The following is an 18,967-nucleotide window of genomic DNA, read 5'->3' as shown; positions in this document are numbered from 1 at the left end:
TCAAAGTCATAAAAGCCTAACACAAACGCTAAAGAGCCATTCTGATTAAAGGAGACTAAAGAGACAAGACAACTAACTCCAAGCAGTGCATGATCCTCAATTAGTCCTGAATCAAAAATAAAATTTAAAAACCGCAACAACTATAATGGATGTTAAAAAAAAAAGATTTTACTTATTTATTTGAGAGAGAGAGAGAGAGAGAGAGAAAGCGGAAGCAGGGGGCAGGGAGAGGTAGAAGTAGATTTCCTGCTGAGCAGGGAGCCCAATGTGGGGCTGGATCCCAGGCCCCTGGGATCATGTGCTGAGCCGAAGGCAGGTGGTTAACTGACTGAGCCACCCAGGAGCCCCTATAATGGACATTATTGAGACAATTGGAGGCCCTGGAATATAAATTTATGTTAGATAACACTAATGTGCCAATGTTAAATTTCCTGACTCTGATAGTTGTATTGTGGTTATGTAGGAGAATGTTCTTGTTCTTACAAGAAACATGCTGGATTATAAGAGGGGAAGTGTCATAATGTCTGTAAATAATTCTCAACAATTCAGGTGGAAGACCTCTCAAATGGTTCACCAAAATATTATATTTGAGAATATGTGTGTATGTATGGAGAAAGAGAGCTTATACACATACATACACAAAACATGAGAGAGAAAAAAATGTGGCAAATGTTTACAATAGATGAGCCTAGGTGAATGATGTATGTGTCTTCACTTGTACTAGTCTTGCAACTTTTCTGTGGTTAAACAATTTTCTAAATAAAAACTTATTGGAAAGATTGACATCACGAATTCAGGGTAATTTTGATTGCTTATTCAGATACATCATGCTCAAAATGTTTGATGGTGGCAACTAATCTTTCTTTGAATTTTCTGTTTTCATCATCCTACTTTATTTAGCTCTCCTTGCCTTTCTGTTCACTGCCATCTGTCAAGCAGAGCCATCAATAAGTATATAATGTGCACAAACACCTCAACAGATTCTGAACATGCCTAAGTGTGAACTGAAATTCTGTTTCTTCTAACAGGAGACATCTCTCATAGGACCTCTTATAAACGTATCTCTTGTATATCCTGCAGAGAGCCTCCATTTTTTTTGGTTTTTAGGCTGACAACTTATCAGTACAATAGAAGCCATTCATGTATATGAAATATAAATTTTTATCTTTTTCTCATTGTCCTCCAATATCCTTTTAGTCCTAGACAAAAGAGGAGCCCAAAGTATCTCTGAAAATGGTTAAAGAATTGCTTTATTCTATAAAGAACTAGAGAAAAATAGACACTAGATAACAAGCAATATTTGTAATTATGAAGTAATATGCACTGTGTAATAGAGTGATTTGTGATATATTTGTGCCCACATCGGGACTTGATCATTTTGGAATTATTTTCTATTCTCCACTCTAACCCTTTTGGTGTTAACCTTTGTGAAATACAAAAGCAGACTATTGAGGCTTACGTCATAGTTGCTCCTGGATCAGCAGTCATTTGATTGGTCACAAACACAGCCACATTATATTCTGCATCAAGAAATAAAATTAAGAAACTAAGAGAATAGCAATATAAAAAGTTCATTGCTTAGATTTCAAAGTTTATGAACACTGTACTATGAAGTTATTTTATAAACAATATTACATTCCTATTTTCTCATTCATAACATAAGTTAATTTATTTAAAGTTACTACTGTTATTACTATTTAGGTACTTATTGTATTAGAATCAGTATTTTGGTTTAAAAAAAACAGTTGCATTCCCATCAAGGTAATTTTATTTTTTAAATATGTATTGCCTCCCAACATTATTCTAAGCTTCTCTGCAAAGCCCACTCAACAGTCACAGATGCTATTCTGATAGCGCCACTTATTTTAAAAATCTACCTTCTGAGATTTTTTGGAGTCGTGACAACATCTGGGCCAATTTTTGTTGCCGTTCAGCCAACTCCCCGCGACCGCTGAAATCCACTCGAAAAAGTGCCATTATTGAATCAATGATCTGCACAGGATTAAAGTAAAAATAAATAAGCATTTGAAAATGGAAAGATGTAAATTTGGATTGGAATCAATAGAAGAAAAACAATACACTAAATAGCTCTTTGAGGCAGCAGTATTTAAAAGCTTGTACCAATAGCTTGAAGATGCCAGCTTCTTCATGGAACTTTGCTGCTACATAATCAAGTAGCTCCATCTGATGTTCACCTGGTGGGAAATGCAGTGAGAAAATTTTATAAAAGCTAGAAGAGGCAGAGACTAGGTTCATTTATGTTCCTGGAGTCAGGCAAAAGAGAGTCCTGAAAGGATTTTCTTAATTATTCATGCATTTATTAAATATGATTTCTACATTCTACCTTAGCATGCATGCCAAATGCTACATTATCCAAAAAGAATGTTACTCTCCATTTCAAAGAGAGGAAAAAGAAATCATTTGAGGGCATTTTACTATCTCAGGGCTTGCCAGATGAAAAAATCTGTGGACTCACTAAATAAATTTGGAAGAAAGTAAAATGAAAAGAGAATAGAACAGTGTCAAAATGTTATAAGTATCACTCAAATAGTAAATCAGTGCTGCCAACCTGAAAACAGCCCAAGCATCCAATTACATGGGACTCTTACTCGTATAAGCACGTGCATAAAGTACATTGTCCAGTACTGCATCATGGTCTACATTGAAGCGGTCAGCAATGTCTCGAAGGCGATCCGGACGGCTGGAGTATGCCAAGATTAAGGATCCAATAAATCAATCCCAAAAAAAGTTTAGAACAACTACAAAAAATAATACTTTAAGTAAGTAAACTAACAGGCAAACGTCGTACCTGCAAAGGTACTCTGGAGGATGCCAATAATCACTTAAAATCTATATCAGATTTTCTTTTTCCTAAGTGCCCAATTAATAAATAACTTAGTGAGAACAGTGATAGAAATGATGAGGCAGTGATGAATTTAACATCAAATACTCGAATCCTTACCATAACTTTGGAAGCTATTTGTTATGGCCTATATTACATTTTACAGATGAAGACACTCACAAACAGGTTAGGCAAATGACTCAGGATTATGTAGCAAATCAGTTACAAGAGGAAAAAGTAGAAACTAAGATTTGTGACTCTCATTTGATCTCAGTTCTATAAAAATAGATCTATTCTAGGAAGATAATATCACTGAATTATAATTCAAGTCACTTCAAAGTGAATTAATTCACTCTCTTTAAACTCCTCACTTGTTCAATATGAAATAATTTCATATACTGTTAACCACCAGTTGCCAACAAATGATAAATTTGACTATATGAAGCAAAGGATCAAAAAGAAATTTCAAGGATCATGGGGTGCCTGGCTCAGTCATTCAAGCATGCCTCTTGATGTTAGTGTTATGAGTTCAAGGCCCGCATTGTGTGTAGAGATTATTTAAAAATAAAATCTATTTTTTAAAAAGATTTTATTTATTTATTCATGAGAGGCACAGAGAGAGAGAGAGAGAGAGAGAGGCAGAGACATAGGCAGAGGGAGAAGCAGGCTCCTTGTGCAAGCCTGATGCAGGACTTGATCCCAGGATTCCAGGATCATGCCTTGAGCTGAAGGCAGATGCTCAACCAATGAGCCACCCAAAAATAAAATCTTTTTAAAAAAAACATAATTTCAAGGATCAGAAGGAAATTACCAATCTATGGTTTTGGGTTTGTTTAGGGTTTAAAATCTACCTTCTTCTAAAGGACTTGTGTGTTAGCTTTCTGAAATTAGTAAATTCATAGGGAGGCAAATTCAGTGCACCTGCAAAGGTATTCTAAAAAGGAAGATGCTAATAATCATTTATATCTATCTAATTTATAAAGGAATAACCAACATTTTTTAAGGTCTTTGGTGATCCCAAATATGTCTACAGTATTCTCTGAAGTAAAGTGAGCTAAAATAAAATCCACGTCTGTGTTCTCATTTCACTTTGTTTACAGTGTTTGTATAGTACTGATCATACCATAACTATAAAATGAGGACAATTTACAATTTTACTTGTGACGTTTACAACTAGTTCCATATATGTAGAATTGGTTTGTCTTTATGCTTTCCCAGCCATCTATATCCTAATGTACAACATTGTGTTTTTTCTTCAGAGCTTCAGTGACAATCATTAAAATCTTCCATTGCTACTGAGTGTACCCAATAGATGTTTTTGGTGGACAGGTGAAAGAGGGCAAGGAAAACTAGAAAACAGTAAAAATGCTTTTCACTACATCACTTTTTACAGAACCTGGTTACTATGTGATTGAAAAGTGTAAAAGTTGGGGGATCCCTGGGTGGCGCAGCGGTTTGGCGCCTGCCTTTGGCCCAGGGCGCGATCCTGGAGACCCGGGATCTAATCCCACATCGGGCTCCCGGTGCATGGAGCCTGCTTCTCCCTCTGCCTGTGTCTCTGCCTCTCTCTCTCTCTCTCTCTGTGACTATCATAAATAAATAAAAATTAAAAAAAAAAAAAAGAAAAGTGTAAAAGTTGGGCTTATGCTGAAGGGAAGTTCAAATCAATCTATAAAAATTTGTTAACCAATCACCATATGGAATTGATTACCATTTTAATTGTTAACCAATTAATTGTGGAAAATATAAGGAGTGGTAAAACAATCCATATTATAGGTAAATGTAAAACATAAGAAGACAAAATATAAACACATAAAAAGGAAAATATTAAGACAAAGCAGTGTACATGTAAGAGAAACTAAAAGATGGGCACCTGGGTGGTGCAGTTAGTTAAGTAGCCAACTTTTGGTTTTGGCTCAGGTCATGATCTCAGAATTGTGAGCCATGGGCTCTGTGTTCAGTGCGGAGACTGCTTGAGATTCTTTCTCCCGCTCCCTCTGCTCATGGTCTCACTCGCTCTCTAAATAATAAAATCTTAAAAGCAAAAATACTAAAGGAATGAGAACATTCCATTGGCGCTCTTGAATGTCCTTGTTCCCCCTCAGCTGTCCTCCCTACTCCTTCTTGCATATGACTTGGTTCCTAACTGTTCCTCTCTACCATTCTTGATAAAATCCAGATTGTCCAAACAGTGGCTGTTCATCTGCAAGAACCATTCCTCCCTCTTCAAGAACCATTCTTAATCAATTATTTCTGAAACTAGCTGAACTCTAGCTGCATTACTGGAATGCTACATGGCATTCCACCCTCTTCTCCAAGTTTGGAGTCTCCTTCAGGTCTTCTCATGCCCATTATTTCCAAATCAAGTCTTCTGCACTTGGTTCTGGGTTTGTTTTTATTTCCTTCTAAGAGAGTATTTTAGATAGTATATTCTATAGCAAAATAAGAAAGACACGGTTCTTAATTTTGGGTAATTAGAGAAGATTAGAAAAAGCAGGCCTTCAAAGGAGCACCTTTAATGGATTTGTATGATTCAGAAAGGCTCTGAGGTAGGGATAGACAGTTCAAATATTCAGGGAGGATAGAAATACACCATACAAATTTCTCTATGGCCAGATTCACATTTAAGAGTGAGAGCAAAATAAAAGCATTTTCAGACATGCTAGGGCTCAAAGCTTACCACCTAGATTACTTTTCTATAAGAATGACTTGAGTAGGTATTTTGATAAAACAGGCTACAGGAAAGAAAATTAAGGATTCAAGAAACCATAATGAACAAATATAATGAATACCTTTATAGTTAAATCTAACTAATTGCTGATGTACAATGTATTCATGTTTTAGAGACAATAATGTTAGACTAGAACAGACTGGATCCTTTTGCCTCTAATAGTGGTAATAGTGAGTAATGAGCTTGGAGAGCTAGGCTGGGGCTTCATTGTGAACAGCCTAACAAACTTGTGTAAGTCTTTTCTATTGTTAAAAACAATTTCCTCTGAACCTGATACCTCAAATTACTTACTGTATTTCTTCTTCTATTTGTTGGCTAATAACACACTGTCTCCATTCTTTGTAATTTATTTGCAATAAGCTTCCGCCATCTTCCTTTACTGCAAATGCTCTCTTGGATTCCTAATTTCAAACCTCAGTGATCTTTCCCAGTTTGTGCCTTACCTCTCTCTCTCTCTCTTCATGGAACAGTGCTGACTGCCCTTTTCTTCTTGAAACTTTCCTTTTGTTCAGCTTCTACAACCAGATTTCCTCCTACTTCCTCTGTCTCTATGGCATCCTCTTTTTTAGTCCCTCTTCCTAAACTCAGGCACATTCGGAAGTTATGTTCTCAGTTCTCCTCTCTTCTAAGTTCTCTTGCCCTTTTTGTTTATTCCATCTATATCTCTGGCCCTGCCCCTTCTCAGACCGAGTCCAACATTTCCAACTGCCATGTGGATGTCCTCCTGTTCCTCATATTTAACACACCAAAATGAAATACACCCTTTGTCTGAAACATGATTTTCCCAATTCTGTCTTCAGTGTCATTATTCTTCCAGTATCTAGACAAAAATAGATTCTTCCAGTATCTATTCTTCCAGTATCTAGTAGTTTCTCAAACCTCTCCTTTGTCTAAAGGAGACTTGATCAAGATTTAGACTTGATGTCTAAATATAGTCATCAAGTCCTATTAATTTTCCTCCCTAATATTTCTTGTTCCTTTTTTCTTTCTAAGATTCTTATTTTTTTAAAAATATTTACTTATTTATTCATGAGAAACACAGAGAGAGGGGAAGAGACACAGGCAGAGGGAGAAGCACGCTCCATGCAGGGAGCCCGATGTGGGACTCGATCCCGGGATTCCAGGATCACGCCGCAGGCTGAAGGCAACGCTAAGCCGCGAAGCCACCCGGGCTGCCCAAGATTCTTATTTTTAAATAATCTTTATACCCAACATGGGGCTCGAACCTACAACCGTGAGGTCAAGAATCGCATGCTCCACTGATTGACTAGCCAGGCACCCCTTGTCCTTTTCTTTTTATTCTTCCTGCTTCCAACCTAGATCAAGCTCTCATTACTTGCCTAGAATATTGCAAAAGTATCAATTTACACCCATCATCTCGTTTTAAAGCCCTTCATATCTAAGACCCAAATCACTTTTCCAGCCTTAATTCTGAAATATCTTACATTTCAATTAAACTACAATTCTTTCTGTGACCCAAACAGGTTCTGCTTTTTTCCCTTCTGTGCTTTTGTTCTCTTCTTTCCTTTCCCTATATGTTGAACCATGACTTTCAGTGAGTCAACAATCTTCTTTTTAATTGGAGAAGAGGATTAAAAACAAATAAAATATAAATTCGTCTCATGTATCCATTTTGTGAATTTTACACCAAACCCATCTAGAAAAGTGAAACTTTTTAAATAAAAGGTGATTTGAAAACCCTACCAACAACTGCTTTCCCTGTGGCTTTTCTCAGTTTTGCTGGTTTAGGGGATGATTATAGGAATGATATATTTCAAACTTTGTTTTATAGTAACATTATTACATCACACTATTATGCTAGCAACTTGTTTAAATAAAAAGGTTACAAAGTATTTTCTGTATCAATGAAGATAATCTTTCCTCCTGAATAGCCACCTGCTCCTGGAAGTTGAGCTGTCACTAGGAAGCAATTTAAAAAAAGAAATAATATTAATAGAATTGAATAAACTTTGTACAAGTAAAAATACAAATTAACATAGGATTTATGTTGGTTGCTACTGTTTCAACAATCTGACAAAAAATCATGACCCTTTAGTTTCTAAACAGCATGTTATTACTAACCAGTGGTAAAACTGTTAAATATTCCATCAACATGGTAGTTCAACAAAGAATGTCAATATCTCTCACAATGGGAGATATTCATGAAAATTCTCCTAAAGAATAGATTTTAAGTATTACTTTCTTCCTATAAGAAACAATCACAAACATAATTTATGCTATATAACTCATTTAAGTAACCGTCCAATTAATGCATGTCAAATTTTAAAATGCATTTTCTTTATAGGTATTAGTAGTTGACACTAAGGAATTTCTTTATATTGGGTTCATGTATTATTTCCTTTATTTTTCAAAACAACCTTAAATTTGGCACTATCATTATTCCTATTTTACTGATGGGAAAAATTAGAAAGGTGAAGTAACTTGCCTGAGGTTACACAGTTATTAATGGTAGAGCCAAGACTGGAGCCTAAACCTTCTGTTTAGGTCAAAGAAATACAGAGTAACATCTTTGTACAAAAGAAGGTGTTTTTGTTTATTTTGTTTTAGAAAAATTTATTCTTAGGTCTTTTTTAAGGCCAACTTCACTCCATGGAAAGTTGGAGATTCTAGGTCTCAACTAATTTTGTAATATTCTTGTCAATAGGATATAGAAAAGATGGAATGGGTAAAATGGAGACAATGAGGGCCTCTCCCCACTACCAACACTATCCTCATATACCCATTCAATTCCTCCCTGTTACCATTCAGGTGGTGTTCAGAGTGCAGCACATATAACATTACCTCAAGCATCACACGTTCAAAGACCAGTTCTAGTATTTGTGTAACCATGGGCAGTTTACTTAGCTTCTCTGAGCTTTAATTTCCTTGCAAATTTCAGATTACATGAGATTATATAAAGTTCCAGGCACAAAATAAATTAGTAAGCAAAAGCTATGATTATTATCATTATTGTGGCTGTTATATATCCTTACCACAGAGGGTATGAGACAGCTGGGTTTTTCCAGTACGAAATTCTGTGAAATATAGAAAAAAACAAAAACTACATAGTTAATTTTTAGCTATTTTCATAAAGAATGAAAAACAGTCTTAGAGTATTTTCTTTGTCAAATCTTACATATAAAGTACCACTGTGTCATGGAAAGATCCTGCAATATGAATACCAGTAGTAAAAATAAGTTTTTAAAGGTTTGTTTTAAAGATTTTATTTATTTATTCATGAAAGACACAGAGAGATAGGCAGAGGGAGGAGCAGGCTTCCTGTGGGGAGCCCAACGTGGGACTCGATCCCAGGAACCCGGGATCACGACCTGAGCCAAAGGCAGATGCTCAACCACTGAGATACTCAGGTGCCCCTAAGCTGTGGAATCTGATGCTATCTCTGGGTAGACAGTGTCAGAAATGACTTGAATTCTTGGATAATTGCTTGTTGTGGGGGAAAATAATCCATATATTTGGTGACCAGAAGTGTCAGAAGTGAAGTGTTTATGTAAGTGTCTATGTAAGAGACTTCCAAGAAAAAATATACAGTAGGAGAGAACTGGGTTTTCCCTATTAAGGGAAAAAAATACTGAGTTTTTTCATTTTAGTCATATAAATGAAAGTTTAAGACCCTACTACAAGGAAGGAGGGCCTAGGGTTCTTACACTGCACTGAGATCCTCAAGGGAAAGCTGAAGGAGTCTCAGACTGGTGGTATGCCCTACCTCCCAATAAAAGCAAATTCTCTCTGCTTCCCCACTCACCATTTTAGGTCCAGTGAAATCCCATAGATCAAAAATCAGGCAGTAAGCTCACAAATATAAAAAAATACACAAGAGAGTAAGCCACTAAGACTGATAGTCAACAGAAATAATAAAAACCAGATTAATTTCTCTATGTTGACAGGAACATCAACAACATAAAAACAGACTTAGTTCTCCAAGGATTGCAGATACTGGAATTGTAAGACACAGCATATAAAATAGTTTAGCATGAATTATTTTGAAGAAAAATAGAAGATATATAATCTGAGAAGAAAAAATCTACTCTCTATGTTCATGGAGCATGCATATCCTAGAAATAAGATTGGTCTCATTATCCAATTACCTTTTGAAGTAACGAGAGAAAAAAAAAGTCTATTCTCTTCTATGGAAGTCAGAGACAAAAAGATGACAAATGCCAACAAGACTTCTCCGTTAATATTAGAATGTATTTTAATTCCAGCCCAGAACGGCCCTCTATTATAATTAAGATTTCAACATACATTTCAAAGTAGATACAATGTACTATTGGTTGTCTGTTTAATTATATATGTATGTGTGTACATAAGTTTTTTCATTTAACAAAATATTAAGGTTCTACCTACCTCCAAAAGCTTCTGTGATTGCCATGCTTTCAATTCCACCTCCTAGCAACTTACTGGAAATAGAAAGTAAGCATTAGTAAAACGAACAGAAATAGATCAAGAAAGAAGAAAGTGTACCATTTGTGTCATATCTATCTATCTATCTATCTATCTATCTATCTATCTATCTATCCACCATCACAAACGGGAATTCTTGGCAGGACAAATGGCACTCTACCTCTTTAGATCATAGGTTCTGCTGTATATTGGCAAGGTGGATCAAACAAACAAACAAACATATAAGTCCTGTTGTTCTTGCTCTTACTTCTGAATATCAATAGGAAATGGGCTATATAGGTTTAAGATTCAGTATTCTTTAGGACTGAATTGCAGCTTGAATAAATGGTCTTAGCTATTAACTGGATTGTTCATATTGTGCTTGGGACTATGTTTCTAAAAGTCAACTGAATATTTAGTGGTTTTCTTTAATTTATTTTTGTTATTTTTTTAAGATTTTATTTATTTGACACACAGAGAGAAAACACACAAGCAGGGGGAGAGTTAGAGGGAGAACTAGTCTGCCTGTTGAGTGGGGCTCCATCTCAAGACCCAGATCATGACCTGAGCTGAAGGCAGATGCTTAACCAAATGAGCCACCCCGGCGCCCCTATTTTTTAAATTAAAAAAATTTATTGGGGCAGCCCCGATGGCTCAACGGTTTAGCACTGCCTTCAGCCCAGGGCCTGACTAGAGACCCAGGATCAAGTCACATGTCAGGCTCCCTGCCTGCTTCTCCCTCTGCCTGTGTCTCTGCCTCTCTCTCTGTGTGTGTCTCTCATGAATAAATATCTTTTTTAAAAAATTTTTATTTATTTGAGAGAGAGAGAGAAAGAGAGAGAAAGTGAGCATGAGCAGGGGGAGGGGCAGAGGGAGGAGAGAATCAGGCTCCCCACTGAGCCACAAGTCTGACATAGGGCTCCATCTCAGGAGCCTGAGATCATGACCTGAGCCAAAACCAAGAGTCAAACGGCTTACGAGACTGAGCCACCTAGGATCCCCTGAATATCCAGTGTTTAAATATACTGAGAAATGTATGAAAAATAGATATTAGGAGAATCTGGTGATTGTCACCATGATTGGTCTGTCTTACACAAATAGAACTCAATGAAGAACATGTCAGGATAGGAAATATTCAAAAGTATTATAGGTAATGCTAGCAGTTAGAAGAATAACTGTCAGATTTTGACAGCATACATTTAATTGGCAACTCAGTGTTTCAGTGTATTTAATATTCTTGATGTGAAAAGACTTAAGGTTAGGTCATTATGTCACTCATTCATTAAATACAACAAATATTAATTGTGTTAACTGTACTAAGACCTGGAAGAAGACTCTTAAAATCTTTCTTATTTCTATTAGCATGACTTTTGGGACATGGGATCCTGAGTCCTGGGATTGAGTGCCACATCAGGCTACTTGCTGGGAGCCTGCTTCTCTCTCTGCCTATGTCTCTACCTCTCTCTGTGTGTCTCTCATGAATAAATAAATAAAATTTAAAAAACCTAGTTCTTGAATAGTATTTTCTGTGCCCAAAACTCAAAACCGAGGACACCAGAAAACTCACTACAACAGTAAGAATTCCTTTAACCCAATGTTGCTTAAACCAGGATGTGGAAGAATGACTGGAGAATATCAAGCTGTCACTTAAATCAAATTGTTTTGTTGATCAACCTGGTTTTGACCAATATGCCTTGGGGTAGGATTTCCCAAAGACTCTTCCTTAGCTGTTACGTGAAAGAAGGGTTCTGATTTTTAAAATTTGGGGTAATGCTAGGTTAAAGAGGTGTTGTATTTCATGACAGGATTTTAGATCCTTTAGTAGGCTGGTGTATACTGTGAATCTCCAAAAGAGGAATATATAGTATACTACACTTCACCAACTTACTTCATTTACTATTTCTTTATTCATGCAGTCACCTAATACTTACTGAGAACCTAGTGTGGTGTTTAAATGGAGTCTGTCCTGGGCAGCCCTGGTAGCTTAGTGATTTAGTGCCACCTTTAGCCCAGGGCATGATCCTGGAGACCCAGGATCAAGTCCCATGTCTGGCATGGGGCCTATTTCTCCCTCTGCCTCTCTCTCTGTGTCTCTCATAAATAAATAGATAGATAGATAGATAGATAGATAGATAGATAGATAGATAGAGTCTGTCCTAATCGGATGGGGGCCCCCTAATGTGGGGTGATGATCAGGTGGTAGCCAGCAGTCCTGGCAGTGAAGGATTCACCAGAGGCAGGACAGAGGAGATAGCGTACTGAATACACTGCAACGGAGGGGCAGGCAAGAGAGCAAGGGAAAGGCTGTCTGCTATGAAGCAGTAAGTGGGATCTGTTTTTATTTTATTTTATTATTATTTATTTTTTATTTATTTGAGGGGGGGGCTGTTTTTAAAAGGGACAGATGAGGAAACATGGCAACGAATGAAATTCTGCTTTTTTTGGTAAACTGTGCCTGGTTGTAAGTAGCCCATTGGTTATTAGGGCCTGTAGATACTTTGAGGTGCATTGCCTGATAGGCCTGACTGGATTCAGCCAGGGTGTCACTGTGGGCCCTTTATATATTCCATCACTCAAGCCTATTTGCCTAAAAACAACTTCTACACCTAGTTTACACTAGAGATTGTTCTATGCACTTGGAGTAAAGCAGTGAACAAAAGACAAAAATCCTTCACTTTGTGGAGCTTACTACATTCTAGTGAGAGAATAGACAATAAACAATAATAAGTAAATGAGTGAAATATGTGGTATGTCAGATGTTATTAAATGGTATGAATAAAAATTAGATCCAGAAAGAAAATAAGAAATGCAGAGGATGGGCAGCCCCGGTGGCGCAGCAGTTTAGTGCTGCCTGCAGCCCAGGAAGTGATCCTGGAGACCCTGGATCAAGTCCCACGTCAGGCTCCCTCCCTGCATGGAGCCTGCTTCTCCCTCTGCCTGTGTCTCTGCCTCTCATTCTCTCTCTGTGTCCCTATGAATAAATAAAATCTTTAAAAAAAAAAAAAAAGAAATGCAGAGGATGAAGGCAGGGAGTTTAAGTATTTAAATAAAGTGATTAAAGCAGCCTCATTGAGAAGTGGACATTTTAGCAAAAATCTGAAAGAGATGACAGTATGCCATGCACATGTAGAAGGAAAAAGTATTCCAAGCAGAGGAAATGGTAAGTGCAAAGACCCTGAGGATGGAGTGTATCTGGCATGTTCTAGGAATAGCAAAGAAGTTGGTGTGGTTGGTGTATAGCAAACTGAAAAAAGAATAAAAAGATGAGAGTTGATTAAAGAGGATTTTGGCTTTTGCTCTGAGATGAGGAGTCATTAGAGTAGTTTTGGGCAGAGAATGTCATGATTTGACCTAAATTTATTGATTTTTGTTTTTGTTTTTAAGAGAGAGTGGGGGGCAGAGCGGGAGGGGCAGAGGGAGAGAATCCCAAGCAGACTCCCCACTGAGTATGGAACCCCATGATGCAGGGCTAGATCCCGTGACCCTGAGATCATGACCTGAGCCAAAATCAAGAGTCAGACACTCAATCGACTGAATGACCCAGACGCCTGTGACCTAAGTTTTAAAGGGATCATTCCGGCTACTGTGTGAAGAATAAATAGTAGAGGCAAGATCTGAAAGAGAGAGGCTAGAAGCATTATAATACTCCAGAGGAGATATTAATAGATAGTTTAAACCAGTGAGGTAACAGTGGAGGAGGTGGTAGAGAATTAATTGAATTCCTATTTCTTCTTTTTTCTATACACACACACATAGAAAAAAATATATAAATGTTATAATGGAAAGTTTCAAACATAAACTAAAGTGGACAAAAAACAGTATACTAACGAGCCATCATGTACCTATCACTTAGCTTCAACAATTACCAACTATGAACTCATGGTCAATCTTTTTTCATATAAACCTCTAATTACTTCCCTCCCCTTTCATACTATTTTAAGCAGAGACTGGACAATATATCATTTTATCCTAAATATTTCAGTAGTTATCTCTAAAAAAATGAATACTCTTATTTTAAAAATAATCATATTATCATTATTACCTAAAAAAGTAGTAATTCTGGGGTACCTGGGTGGCTCAGATGGTTGAGCATCTATCTGCCTTACATCAGGCTCATAGCTCAGTGGGGAGTCTGCTTCTCTTCTCTCTGCCTCTTTCTGTTTGTACTCCCTTTCTCTCTCTTAAATGAATAAATAATCTTAAAAAAGGTAAGTGTTCAATCTTCCAATTGTCTCATATACATCTTATTTTTTATAGTGTATTTGAATCAGGATCCAAATAAAATCCATATATTGGGGATTAGGTAAAATGTCTTTTAAATCTCTTTTAATCTCTACGTCTTCTCCCTGACTTCATCTTTTTTGATTCCTTGTAATTTATTTGTTGAAGAAATGAATAGGGTGATTTGTTGTTGAAGGTAGAGCAGACAGAATTTGTTAATGAGTAAGAGCTTCTGATGCTAAAGAGCAAAAAAAAAAAACCCACTGAATTTATTTCTTCTAAAATATTCAATCTAACAACTGATTTTTAAGTAAAACCAAAAGTGAAATGGAATTTCCTTTATCAACAAGAAGAAAAGGAAATGAAAAGTTAAACTGATTTTCAAGATGGTTTTAAAAATACAGGCTGATTCAGAAAACTACTTATATTTTGGGTCTGAATTTCTTATAAGAAATTTAATCTTGCTTCTACAAATCATCTGGAATTTGTTTGCTTTAGTAGTAGTCTTTCAGGAAAAAAAAAAGCTACTTCAGAAAAAGAAGCTATTTCTAACAAACTCAAGAAAAAAGATACAACATTCCAAAGATTGTGTCTAGTGGTTGTAAAAGATACAAGATACACACTCAAATTCCTGGCTCCCAGTGGTGATATGGAAAACCATCTTTCTCTTCTCACTATACTCAAAGGCAGTCAAGAATCCTGGTTCCTACAGAAAGACAAAAGGAAAGGTTCAAAAGGGTATAAGATGATGATGTTAACTTCAAATGCTGCCCAAAACTCTCTACTTGATTATCAGGGTCATCATTTGATATGAGCTACAATTCATTTATTTATCTTTGAAAGCAGCACAAGATCATGGTTAAAAAAACAGGTGCTGGAACTGCCCTATGTAGGTTCAAAATATGTCTCTAATACTTACTAGTTGTGTAATTTAGGGTAAACTACTTAATCTTGCTGTACTCCAACTTATTTTTGGGGTCAAATCAGGATAAGAACAGTGTCTCTCTCATAGGGTAGCTATAAAATTTAAATGAGGTATATTTATTGCACAAAGCAGAATGGTATTTTACTAAATGATTCCATTGACCAGCATCATTTCCCCCTAGCTCTGGAAATTTCAAGGAGCACAGAAATTCACTATTCATGAGACAATATCTGTCAGCAGTAGAAATGCTACTTATTTGCCAAATCAATGAGCTGTAGCGATGCAGTAGTGTAACTAGTGAGAACAGGGCTTGATGTGCTCTAATGATATGGTCTAATGTATTTCTGTTCTTGTTTCATAGGACAGTGGTTCTCAAACTTTGGAGAACTTGACAGGAGGTTTAAAAAGCCCAAACCGGGGTACCTGGGTGGCTCAGTCAGTTGAGTCTCTGACTCGTGATTTCAGTTCAGGTCATGAGATCAAGCCCCATGTAGGGCTGTGTGCTGAGTGTGGAGCCTACTTGGGGTTCTCTCTCTCCCTCGCCCTCTGCCCCTCCCCCACCCTGTAAAATAAGTAAATAAAATGTTTAAACTCACAACTCTTTAAAAAAAAAAAAAAAAAAAAAACACCCAGGCCCTATCCTATTTCAACAAGTCTGGGCGTATGTCTTCATTATTAGCCGCTCCAGGTCATTGATACGCACTGTTTGGAACCACTATATTACTAAATTAACTTCCTTTCTCTCTCTGTCTCTCTCTCCCTCACTCCACCCCTTCCCTCCTTCCCTCCCTCCCTCCTTCTATCTCTCAATCTCTTTCTAAGAATAAACAGCTTTAGTTAAGAAAGGATGCAGATTCTGGGTTCACTAGTATATGCTTGAGAAGGAGAGGGATTCTTTTCTTTGATAATGGGATTTAGTTTACAAGGAAAATAAGAGTAATGCTTATGAACTCTAAAGTGGCAGTTTTAAAAACTCTGGGTACTGCTCTAGGGCAGTTGTAGAATTGACCTATGAATATACCGCCTGAGTTTACTCAGAAGTTAGGGCAACTGAGCTGGGTTCAGAAGAGTTCAGTTAGGTTGTCTCCAAGTTCAGGACCACACAGCCACTGTCATCACTGTCACACTTCAACTGCCTCTGAGGAAGGAAACCAAATGGCTGTCCATGAAGAACGCTTCTAGGAGTTGCTGGGAATAAGACCCTCACACACCTGTGTAAATATGGAAAGCCTTGTTCTGCAAAAGGAGAGACTTGGTGACTTTCTTTCCGCACATTCTTGTTATCAGTGCTAGTGCCTCCACTGGCCTCCAAAAATTCAACACAAAAGCTAGGGTCAAAGGCATATGTTTTTGCTTGGAGCCTCTTAGCTGCATGGGCCTCTCATAGTCTGTGGGCCAGCTCCAAGGTGTGAGTTTAGCTCAGCTGCAGTTCATCTGCCTCAGTGAGCATATTCTTGGTCATATCTATCTCGACTGTATACGTGTAGACCACACTGTTAGTCTTTTTCTAACCCAACGTTCCCTTACCAATTGACCTATACCATGAGAGTACAACTTCTTTGGTGCTGAGTGCTTTGCAACAACCAAAGATACAATATTTGAGAAGACAAAGCAAAAATAAGGAGTTAAGGCATAGAAACATAAAGAGAGAAAAATTAATATAAAAGGAGATCCAAAAAAAAGGCTTGGTAGAAATGATTATAGTATTCAAGTCTCTTTAACTCTTGTCTCAATCTGTCAAAGATTAATTGCTGTTGCTTTGAAACTGAAGTGATCAAAAGTTAACACGAGGATATAATAGATTGTGATCCATAGAAATTCAGGGTTCCCTCAGTAGTTTCTAGTATTTGTGAGGAGTTTCTGGTGTTCAATGAGAAAGGCTACAGAGACTCCCAGGGCCCTTCTAAGCTAAAACAACAAAGAATTGATCTTGCTTACAATAAGTTTGTTGGCTGCCTCTTTAATCTTGTCCACTTTTGCTTCTGAGAGCCCTTTGACATTGCATAGTGCTCTTCTTGTTGTCATTTGTATCCCTTTGATGGTACAGATTCCTACTGACTTCAGTTTCTTAATGTCAGCCACATTCTGTAAATAAAAGAATGGGTGCAGCAGATTGATAAAATGCCAGCCTGCAAGGCTCCCATACTATGTCATGTGCTTTTGTGTCCATCTCCTTCTACCATGATGCCAATTTTATACAAGCAGCCAGGTGGAACCCACCCACCATGTAGCCAAATGTTCTGGAAATATCTGAGTAGAACATACCCAGCATGCTGCCAAATGTTCTGGCTGTGCCCTGATTTCCCAAGAATGTTAGTGAGACCATGGCAATGTAACAAGGAATTCAAAAGAAAAGTCTGTTGGTAGAAAAGCTAGCAAATTTATCACACATTCGCCCCCTCGGTTCAGCTCTTTCCTTCTAGAGAACTTCATTATGAATATGGTTTTTTTAATTAATTTTTTTTCTTCTACCCTTGGGAAATGCAAATAACTACATTACCAAAGGGCCAGGATTTTCTCTTGCTCCTATTTTCTAAATCCAACTGAAAGAAATTAAATGTGAGGGCTTCAAAAGATAATGTCAGAGAAGTTTTACTATCAATGAACTGCTGTTGAATTCATCTTGTTACTCAAAGTCTGATTTTGGTCAACATCATTTACTCTAATCACCTGCCAAGGAACTGAATTTTCTGTTGAAGACCGTGGTAGGTAGCCCTGAACACCTCCAGTCGGACCAGTGGTTCTCAACTGGGGGCAGTTTTGCCCCCTTGGGTCATATGACAATGTCTAGAGAAATTTTTGGTTGTCATAACTAAAAGGGGTGCTATCAGCATAAAGTGAGTGGTCAGGAGCCAGGGATGCTACTAAATACCTTACAAATGCACCCCCCCCCACACACACACAACTAAGAATTGCCCAGTCCCAAATGTCAATAGGGTCAAGGATGAGAAACCCTGAATTGAACAATTTCACACTGAAAACTTACATTGAAAATTGAAAAAATACTTACGATTCCATGTTTTTGTAACAGGTCAATGTCTTGAAACAAAGATTCCTGAAGGGGATGCAACAGAAAATAAAAAGTGGAGCTTTGATTCTTCATTATCCAATTGTATCATATCTTTTAAAGGGTTGATTCAATATTATGAGTTACTCCAAAATGCCTCAAATTCCACTTCTCTAGATAGATCGAGGTAGGATCAATAATGTGTTTTTCAAACACATTATTATATATTTAGAAGATGCACCAGCACTGAAAGGGCTGGGAAGCCCAATATTTTTGTCATGTCCTGTCCAGATTTTTAAGACCTTAACCCAAAGGAGTGGAACAACATTTAACTTATTTTATTTTTTTAAAGATTTATCTATTTATTGGAGAGAGAGAGAGAGAGAGAGAGGCAGGCAGAGGCAGAGGAAGAGGGAGAGAGAAACTCGACCAGACTCTATGTTGAGTCTGGAACCTGATGTGAGACTTGATCTCACTAACCTGAGATCAGATCTAAGCCAAAAACAAGAGTCGAATGTTTAACTGACTACACCACCCAGACGCCCCTATTTTAAAATATGTTTTCTCAACTTTCTGCCCCACCAGACCTTGAACTCCTTCCTCTGCTATTTGGTACCAGCCTGCAGAGTTACCATCATGGTGGTACCAGTTGTTAGGTTATTAAAATACTTTCACGCTTAGTTGCTAAGTAGCTAATCTTAGCACCCTTTGCCAAACAAGTTGTTACATATTTGTAATATTGCCTCTCTTTAGAACTATGCTTTCTTTCCATCTCTGTTTCTAAAAATAATAGCTAGCAGAGAAGGAACTTCATTTTTGTGGAATGACTGAATGTCTACC

At 37.3% G+C, this 18,967-nt stretch overlaps 1 protein-coding gene across 3 annotated transcripts in view; it reads right to left on the bottom strand.

Moving 5' to 3' along the window:
• DMC1 (DNA meiotic recombinase 1) overlaps positions 1-18,967 on the bottom strand; it is a 35,900-nt gene that overhangs the window by 15,068 nt on the left and 1,865 nt on the right. For all 3 annotated transcript variants that reach the window (XM_025460020.3, XM_049115295.1, XM_025460019.3), the window contains exons 3-12: positions 18,131-18,175; positions 17,059-17,205; positions 14,819-14,901; positions 9,939-9,991; positions 8,567-8,608; positions 7,421-7,493; positions 2,610-2,701; positions 2,122-2,195; positions 1,878-1,992; positions 1,460-1,520 (exon numbers count right to left, since the gene is read on the bottom strand). In XM_025460020.3, the coding sequence (XP_025315805.1) occupies positions 1,460-1,520; positions 1,878-1,992; positions 2,122-2,195; positions 2,610-2,701; positions 7,421-7,493; positions 8,567-8,608; positions 9,939-9,991; positions 14,819-14,901; positions 17,059-17,205; positions 18,131-18,175 (785 nt within the window). The remainder of the gene's footprint in view (positions 1-1,459; positions 1,521-1,877; positions 1,993-2,121; positions 2,196-2,609; positions 2,702-7,420; positions 7,494-8,566; positions 8,609-9,938; positions 9,992-14,818; positions 14,902-17,058; positions 17,206-18,130; positions 18,176-18,967) is intronic.

This window comes from Canis lupus, chromosome 10, assembly GCF_003254725.2.
Source record: "Canis lupus dingo isolate Sandy chromosome 10, ASM325472v2, whole genome shotgun sequence".
Taxonomy (NCBI): domain Eukaryota; kingdom Metazoa; phylum Chordata; class Mammalia; order Carnivora; family Canidae; genus Canis; species Canis lupus.
The sequence above is the reverse complement of the archived record's forward strand: the minus strand, read 5'-3'. Positions and strand labels throughout refer to the sequence as shown.